Source organism: Agrilus planipennis, unplaced genomic scaffold (genome assembly GCF_000699045.2).
Source record: "Agrilus planipennis isolate EAB-ADULT unplaced genomic scaffold, Apla_2.0 scaffold164, whole genome shotgun sequence".
NCBI classification, from domain to species: domain Eukaryota; kingdom Metazoa; phylum Arthropoda; class Insecta; order Coleoptera; family Buprestidae; genus Agrilus; species Agrilus planipennis.
In genome coordinates, this window is record NW_020438992.1 from 355,926 (window position 1) to 365,633 (window position 9,708).

The 9,708-nt window shown below is 32.1% G+C and overlaps 1 protein-coding gene across 1 annotated transcript in view; it reads left to right on the forward strand.

Annotated features, from left to right (window-relative positions):
- The first annotated feature begins 2,609 nt into the window (after positions 1–2,609).
- Positions 2,610–9,708, forward strand: part of LOC108739791 (sodium-dependent nutrient amino acid transporter 1-like) — a 47,350-nt gene continuing 40,251 nt past the window's right edge. The window contains exons 1-2 of the mRNA XM_018473851.2: positions 2,610–2,919; positions 2,984–3,040. Coding sequence (XP_018329353.1) covers positions 2,905–2,919; positions 2,984–3,040 — 72 coding nt within the window. The 5' untranslated portion in view covers positions 2,610–2,904. The remainder of the gene's footprint in view (positions 2,920–2,983; positions 3,041–9,708) is intronic.

Sequence of the window (9,708 nt, forward strand, 5' to 3'; positions counted from 1 at the left end):
TTTGTGTATGGCCAAATTACATGTAATATAGTTAATAAATTGAGAAAGAGAACAGACTTATTGTTGCATAAATACCTGGATTATTAAACTTACTATAAGTAGGTATATCGACATATTGTTGTGTGACAGTCACCGGAACCGTAAGTTAAATAAACTGTTATGTGTTCTTAAAGTGTTAATTTTTGATTTGATTTGCAGAGTTTTTATTAGTAATAATATTTGTTCTGCTTGTTTTTTATTTTAAATTTGACATTAATACAGTTGGCTGTGCGTTTTACCATTCTGTTAAAATGTAATCAGAGCTTGTTAATTCATGTTAATTAATTAAGTACAGCGTATAATTTTTAATTACGAAGAAAATTAAATTTAACAGAAATATACAAAATTTGCATTCACAACAACCGTTTCACTAAACAGTAGCCTTTTCAATTTGAAAAAACTATCTATTGGTTATTATAATGTAAGTTATTTTTATTTCCTAAAACTTCTTTTTTTCCAAAATAGATAAACTTGTAAATACCTATCAAAAATTAGTTCTCATCCAAATTAGCGTTACACTGAATATTTTGGAGCATTTATTTTAATGCTATTTTATTATTTATCTGTTTAATGTTTAGGAGTGGATTTTTACATTAACGCATTGCTATGATATGGCTTAGATTAATATAATCCATGTCGTATAGTAGTTATGCACTGTACGGTACGCAATATGACTGAATATACTAATACTAACACAAAACCACGCTTATGACCGTGTCATCGTAAAATCCGACTACTTATATAGTAACTAAGTAAAGGCAAAGGTTAATCCATCAAATATTATAAAATAAACTTAAATATTAGAAAATAAATTTGTACAAAATTAATAAACATAAGAAGAAAAAAGGTGTAGCGTCAACTGAGAATAGAGACCAAGCATGTTATAAAGCACAAACTATAACGAGCATGTTCTCTTATTGTGCTATGTGCCAGAGCAGCGTGCAGTATGTTTTTGGATTTGACGGTGACGTATGGAGGCAAGCATGACTTGTGGTGGTATTAAGTATATTTAGAAATATTACGTAGGTACGTATAGATTAAGAGCTTATATATATGGAACCGAACGGCATTGCCTAGAGGTTTAGACCATTGCTTAGCATTCGAGTCGATTCCGGGTCCGTCTGCCTTGGTCCAAGTTTTTCTGTAGTTTCCTTATATCACTTAGGCAAATGCTGGGACAGTAAAATTCCAGAGATAATCTTTCATTCTCTTCTGTCTTCAATTCGTCCGTCTTATCTTTCTCACCCGAATTACCACCCACCCATTCCTACGATTCTTGAAAGGAGGCTGAAGAAGACCTTCCGTCCTACATTCCGGCGTAGTCCGGAGAGACCGCAGCATTTAGAGCTGGTGGGAATGAAACACCCAAAAGATTTTTTGTACACATGGAGGCAGCAATCTATACTACAGCAGCATGATCAAGCATAAAGAGAGATAGCAAGTCAGTTGCCACCATCGACGTTTACTAATGGTCATGCCTTAGCGGTCAGACTTGTGGTACAACAAAAGAAAGAGATGGAACGAAGTTTCGGACAATATCCATCTCTTTCCCGATAGTGCGTAAGCGTGTCATGAAAGAGATAGCACTAGTCCGAAACCATACGCCATCTCCCTCACTTTTCGAATCAGGAAATTATTACAACGACATACGGCTAAGGCACGTCCATTAATATACGTCTATGGTTGCCACATTATTTTACTCTCTCTAGCTCTCTAACGTCTATATGAAGATGTAAAGAGTTATGGGTCTTGAGAAAGGAGAAACAATCAGTCCGCATTAAAGAGGGAAATAATATAGCGTCACATTTCCTAGCTCTCTCTGCGCTCGACCACGCTTCCAAAGTACATAATGTTTCCTTGAAACTGCGAAAACGTTAATAGATACCACAATGTATCTAAGACAGTAAAGAGCATTCCATATCGTCTAATCGTATGCCTAAGAAATTCTTATAAAAACACATCACGAATAAGCCCATAGTTTCGCTAGTGAATGGATGGGTGCCTTTATAATTGTATTGGGTTGTCAATAAATGTAGCTCGTTTATACAATATACATGTATCTAGACTTACTGCATCCAATTGGGACTACGCATACATCTCTACTTGTTATATTTTCTCATAGCACCCTTAGTGGAGAGTTAGGCACACTTCTCTCAATTAGATCCCATAATTTCAGTACTCGATGTATGATCACTTCTTTTACGCTGTGACCTAACCTAACCTCATTTTTATAATAGTGTAACTTACTTATCAATTTATAATTATTGTAATTGTAGAACAAAACTTAAGAATTAGATGAAAAATAAGTATTTCGATATTATTGGAATATTTTTTTGTTTTGTAATTAATAAAAACTTTTAGTATAACAAAAACGAAACACTCAGTATATGATTTCATTTTTATTAGTTTCAGCGCTCTAATATATTTTCATTCCATTTAACCATTTCAAGGTTTATTGGCTTTTTCTATGAAACCTTGTCATGCTATTAATTTGTTTATTTTCATTGTCGAAAACTTTCTATTTGTTCACTGGTTCAGTATAAATTAAATCAGTATTTACAAACCATTAATTCTAGATCAATTTCTGTTAACTTGTTATAATAGTTAATATAATTTACAGCATTTTCATGAACTAAGGCAAGTGCATTAATTCTAATGCTATTTCATTCATATGAAACGTAAATTACATTAACTAATATAAAAAGGCAAGATTAATGTTTTTATAACACCGTCTTAATAAGCAAAAGATAAAGAAGTTTATAACCCCTACTATAGTAAGATACTGGTAACGAAAGTATGTAGTGATAATGTGAGCTTGGCAAGTCTCAGTAAACGGTGCGACTCTTTTTTTTTTGGTACGACACCATGGCTGACGAAAAGGTATTCTGTTCTTTCGAAAAACGGGAATTAAAAACTTTCTAAAGTTGCCTATTTTAATTTTCAGAAAGTTACAACTTCTTTTACAATTAGTTCAGAAACAAATAAGCAAAATAATAACGTGGTAAGTAACTTTCTTTAGTGTATTACAATATACTGCTTGGTTTAGATTAAAGCATAACAAATCGTTTAGTTGATAAAGTGAAATTTTAAAATAATTTGTACAAATTCGCGCATATACTGTTTTGTTTACTTTAATTTTCGCCTAGAGGTTATTATTAAAATTAAAAATAACGGTCAATTATTAAGTTAAACAAGTTTGCATTTAATTTCTTCAACAATTTAAGAATGATTAATTATTATTTATTATCCTGTACATTGTGAATGTAAGTTTTCAACTACGCGCACTTTTTCTTTTTATAAAAAAAGTTAGAGAAGTATCTTATTGATTACGGTGAATGTTAACATATTTTGTTCATTTTTTGATTTTTTCGTATTGTCCACTTATTTAATGTAAGCAGTTATTATTACCTAGATAGTTTCCATATCTTCTCCAAAAATTGTTAGTAGAATAAAATCCAGCTAATAAAGGTTTATTTGTTGTGAAACCAAAGTAACGTTTTGCACTCATATATGAGATTTTCTCAAGGTAGTTTTCTTCGTTAATTCATAATGACATCAAATGTTACTGTTTGTAACAAAGGTTCAGAACGAGAATATTTATACACCACATTACATATAAACTTAATAAATATACTTAAATAATTAAAATCGTTACTCTGAAGGTAACACATTGTATAAATAAAACAGTTGATATCATAATTAATTAAAATACCGCGTGATCGGCAACATATAATTTTAACAAAAGAATTACCCTGAGAAACATTGTATGTGAATGTCAAAAGCCGGTTTAGTTTACAAAGAAATAAACCTTGCACCCCTTACTGGCTTGATTTTACTGTGATTATTTTGTAAATCTTTTCTTTTAACATTGATTCCGTTTTTTATTGAATGTATGTACGTAAAAAATTTCGTATTGCGTTTTATCTAAAGTGAATATCTATTTGTAATCAACAAATAAGTAACAAAGATTCCGACTTTATTGGTTTAAGGATTACTTTTAACTAGAAATTGTATTAATGGAAATATAATGAAAATCATTTAATAATAATTAGCTCAACGTTTCCGTTTCTTTAACGCAATGACCTTATTCAACGTTATGTTAATAGGATTACCTTCGATTATAGAAAATGGATATTTCGTAATTTATTTTACACTTATTAATTGCGATATGTGCAACAATGAACAAACACGAAGGGGTCTTAAAATCGAAATTAGAAATGGGATAATAGTAAATAAAACTTTGACTACAAAGCATTTACAATTTTATGAGAACATACTAATAGACGTAAATTCTGAAAGTTGCCTTTTAGTTTTACTCCCAGAAAATCCATTAAACACAGATTTTGTTGAAAATATCCAATCTGGAAATAGCTCGTATTTGTCAGAAAATGATAAGATTAGTGCACAACATAATCTCGTAGTTAATTTTTAGGTAATAAAAGTAATACATACTTACATACTTTTACAATTGCATGTTTTTAGTTGTTCATTGTCTAGGACATATATTCTACTACACAATAACATTAAAATGTTTAGAAATGCATTGTAACTATGAACACAATAACTATTAAAAATTAAAATAATAAAATGTTAATAAAATAGAAACGTAAGCACTTAATAAAAAAAAAATGTTTAGTAAGCAACCGATAAGTTCATTTTCAGCAATGTGCACCCCTTTTGCTAACTTACAACTAGGTCTATATTTTTTTCGAGCTTTTTAAAATATATGTCCCAATAGTTGTGATTTCTATGAACATACCGTTAAGCATTTTGGGTGTAACAAACTTTATCTTGACTTGGAGAGTGTAAATTCGTTGCATTAGTGAATTCATTTTTGAATGAATTAACCTACTACAAATTACCTCAAATTAATTCCAAAATTAATTCATTAATGCGTCAAATTGAACAAAAATTCAAAGTGTCTCAGTGTAAGTTCGGCCGATTTAAGGGCCTTTAATTCGGCTCATGTATACGCAGATATCTTAACTTCACTCTTATGTTTACTAATCGATAGCATCTTCTTTTTCAACCATTAAAAAGAAAAATGAGTATCCTACAACCACTTTACTCCAAAGTAAGTAATCTCTGGCTTTTTATTTCTACTTATTAGTATTTGTAGGATAGGTTGACTTTAAGGATTAAAATTTCCCCCCCCCCCTCCATCCTGGGGATCCGATTTGTACAGGGAGGCTTAATTTACATATTCTATTTTTCTTTGAATTCTTTAAAGCAGCCGAATTTAGATTCTGACTTGATGACCTTTTGACCATAATAATAATGGACAGTATACTTCGTTTAGTTTCTCTAGCGATGTGAGCCTTAGTTTGACCGGCGCAAAGTAGAAGAGAATAGTACTAGGCCAGACAAGAAAGGAGACAACTGTCGGCCAAACTCTTAACCGGTGAGGAGCGTATAATCCGTACAGTACTGCACGGAAAAATTGACCATTTTATCCACTAAAATTGCATTGCTCAAATGTGCTGTTATTGGTACCATTNTGTACTACCTAATTATTGTAGTTTAACGGGTACTAAGTTTCGCTAAGATTGATTGTTTTTTCTGTGAGTAAAATTTAATGTCAAAATAGTATAAGCGGGAGGCTTGCACCATGGTGGATGCAGGAGAAATGCTCAGTGGTTCGTGTCTCCCTCTATAGTGTCTGTATGAGGATATTTGGAGTTTTATTTTATAGATGTAGAAATTTAAAACTTTTTGACTATATTTCTAAAGATATTGATGATTTCATTTGTCATAAATGTGACCAAAATTAGATAATTTAAACAAAAGGTTAAGAAAGACCAACATGTTTGATTGAACAACTCTCCCCAGGTCCCGGTTTAAGTGACCCTAAGGGTTGGGACAGTTGACTGATCCCATTTTTCATTCAAACATATTTCAGTATTATAATATCGAAAAAGTGATTATGTATAAGTAAACTTACATAAATAAGCTAATGTTTATTATTATAATTAAATACTAAGCCTCATTAGTAAGAAAATACAATTCTTTAAATAAAAAGCGGTCCAACTCTCCCGAACTTCCCCTACCTACTTTCAAAATTACATTATATTTAGTTTAGTTATTTACGGCCTTATAAAACTATAGGTTTTTTTTGATATCGTTTATTGCAATACGATAGACAAATTGATCTATTTACTTTTATACATTGTGAGTTGACGCATGGATTATACTTTTACAAGCTATAAACAAACCGTCAGATAATAAGGAATTATCAGATAATCATTAGGAAAATGTCCCATGGAAAAACCCTATTCTATGTCTTTTCAAGGAAACTAAGTAGCCAATAAGAAATCAAATTCTAAAAGGTTGAAGAGGGCCTGAACCGATAGATCCTGTAACGGCCTGAGGTACAGGGGTTTTAGTCGGTAGGTCCGAGGACACGTTCCTCGAGAATCCGACACTGTCTTTTGAAGATTTCCCCTCTTCCACGAAAACAAGAAAAAACCAGCACAAGCTTTCTCCGACATTCCACCCACCAGAGGCAAGAGAAAGGAAGATCAAACTCATTGTCATTTTTGCTCTTTTCACTTCGTTGTCATTAGTTTTGCTTGCGCTGTATCAATTTGTTCTCATCGAATTGTGTTAATTAATATATTTTTTTGCTTGAATGTATTAGACTAATTAGTTTCGTTGTTAGGTTACTATTGCTTATCTGCATTTCTAGTTTCTCGTAGTACTGGTTAATGTTTTTCTTTTCTGTGTAAATAAATACTGAGGACATATCAAGATTGATACTGTCATTTTCTGTCCCGATTGTTAATAGCACATTTGTGCAAAAATGGTTTAGTAAATTTTCGAATTGGTGTGGTTCTTCTTTATTTCCTAAACAAACATAAAATACGTAGTCGACATACATATCTATACCAATAAATGATACATTTAATTAAAGAGGAATTATTACTGAATAGATTAGATTCAAAACTTGCTGCGTATACTTCAGCTGAAATAGGTGATAACGGCGATCCCACATAGATAAACCATCCTTTAGTTTAAAATACCTGTCTGCCTGTTTAAAATAATTTTGACCCAGACGCTATGTCGATACTCAGTCTAACACTTGTAAAGACCATTTATTATTAAAACCAGCGAATATGTTTAATTTATTTTCTTTAGGGAGGCACAGAGCTATTAATATTTTCAATAGCAATACTTTAAATTTCAACATTTAAGAAAGCTTATTTTCAGTCGTATAACCGCATTTTAGTTATGTATTCCTTGTGAAAATTTTATTATTTAGGAATTTTGTGCATGGGACTGCGAATACCCAAGAAAGACAATTTTAATTCCTATGAAATAAAAGGACGACAAAACGTCCAAGGTGGCATGCGTTTCGACAAAAATGCGTGTTTACGAAATCGAAGGAATAAATGGTTCATAATTTGAGCTTCTTTTTAACCGATTTTCAAATTTGGATATGCAACCGAAGGTGGATTTAAGAAGGTGATGCAAGTGATACACTTTGCATCAGGCCCCGCAAGTTTACATTTCTTGAAAAAATTGAAAATTACGCGTTATTTAGGAATTTTATAGTTTGCCGTTCATTTCTTTTTTTTTTTGAAAAGGCACACCCAGAAAAATCGATGCAATGTTTCAAGATCCGCTACTGAACAATAAACATACCACTCTCAAGTAACATCATTCAATCGGAAATGAATAATATTGAAATGAAATATCTACAAATCGAATATAATCAATAATATCATAAAATACGTAAAATACGCTTTCAATTCAAAACATAATATAAATAGGTAATTACTATAATCATAAATTAATTATGAATTATTGTTCAATAAAACACCTAAGTGTATAATTTATAGTAATAAAACAAGTACTATCTATATAAATGAGACATTTAGGTTAATAAATTAAATTTGCAGAAATTAAATGTAAATAATAAATCAAAACTCATCTTTTTAGACAAATGTGGAGTTTACAGCATGTAATGAGTGTTATGCAGTGTATATGGGCCCATCAATAAGATTTATAATTAATTTTTTTCAAATAGTGCAAATGTTTTTTTTCTTTCTTCAGTTTATAGTTAAATATATCGCTTTTGTTTTCTCTTTAATGCGTCAAGTACGTCCTTTGAGCCGTTGGCCACAAATGTAAAGTAAGAAAACGCTTTTTAACGATGTAAAGATTTGGTCTAGTAGCGTAGGTAGTGCTTGGATAACCGCAAACTAGAAATAATAAATAAGATGATTGTAGAATTATGATTTAAAGATTTAAGAAGTTCTCAGTTAAATTTTTGCCTTGAAATTATACAGACTTCGATTCTGTGCTGTTGTTTATCTTATAGTTTTCGTATATTTATTATTAAGTTTAGTTAAGGGTGTAGTTAAATTAAAATGTATGTTGTAACTGTTCTTTGCACTGTTACTACTGATATTTAAATATATCGGATATATCGAATTTATGTAAAAACTGCAAGTAATATCGTTTAGGTAGCAATATACTACAGATAGCTTTTACCACGCTGTTTGTAGTACCTAATGTAATATTGTTTAAGTTCCCAAAATTTCTACGAAATGTACAGAAATACATGCAATTATAACTCCGGGGTGAGTAATTGGTACAAAACGTTCGAATATTCGAACCATTCATTTTCCAGACAACTAAATGTCGTCCGCCACCATCGTCAAAAAACGTTGCCCCCACAGTCTAACTCCGTTATGACGGCTGTTACTAAAAAACGAAGCCGCTTTATTACAATAACATTTTTTATTATTTTTAAATCCCTGAGGCTCGACTGTATACACCCGATTCTACTCTAAAGAGCAGAGGACGTTTTAATCAGCCCCTTCACATGATTAGCACATTCTAAATTAACATTGAGTCATCTACCCAAAGAACGACAAGGTGCATCAAGCATGATTTTCATCCAGAAAGTTGGCAGATGTGGCAATAAGTTGGTTAAGGGCTTTTAGTCTAGCGGTCTCACATCCTATCTTCAAGACTGTGGAAGTCTTTTCAGTCTACAAATGGGACAAAGGGAGATCATGCATGATACCCATCATGTCTAGCTGATCTACGAAATCTGACTACTAAAAGTATCACAAACTGGGGCTGGCACAAACTTTATTAGTCATTCATTTTGAGTTGTTATTCTTTCAAAACCTAGTCTTCTTGGATTTAGGTTAAGTTATGGTGGGAATAGTATTCCTGGTTGACGTGTGAAACGCTATGTGCAATGGGATTAAGTTATGGTAAGAGAAGATTCTCTGATTGGGTTGTTTGAAGTGCATCGCACTAGGGGCTATAAGTGGGATGCATTGGTTATATTATGGTAGAAATGATTCCCCTGAATGTGTGAAGTGTTAACACCATGGGCTTAAACTAGGTTATGACGAGAGAGATTTTCATGATTAGTATATATAAAGGTGCTATGCACTAAGGCTTTAGGTTAGGTTTTGGTGGAAAAGGTTTTTCTAATTGGCATGTATAATGTGCTATGAATTAGGAATAAATGCTATGTGGGAAGAGCTTATATTAGGTTATGATACCGAGCGGCATGGCCTAGAGGTCTAGACCATTGCTTAGCATTCGGGAGGACGCCGGTTCGATTCCGGGTCCGTCTGCCTTGGTCCAAGTTTTTCTGTGGTTTCCTTGGATCACTTAGGCAAATGCTGAGGCAGTAATATTCCACAG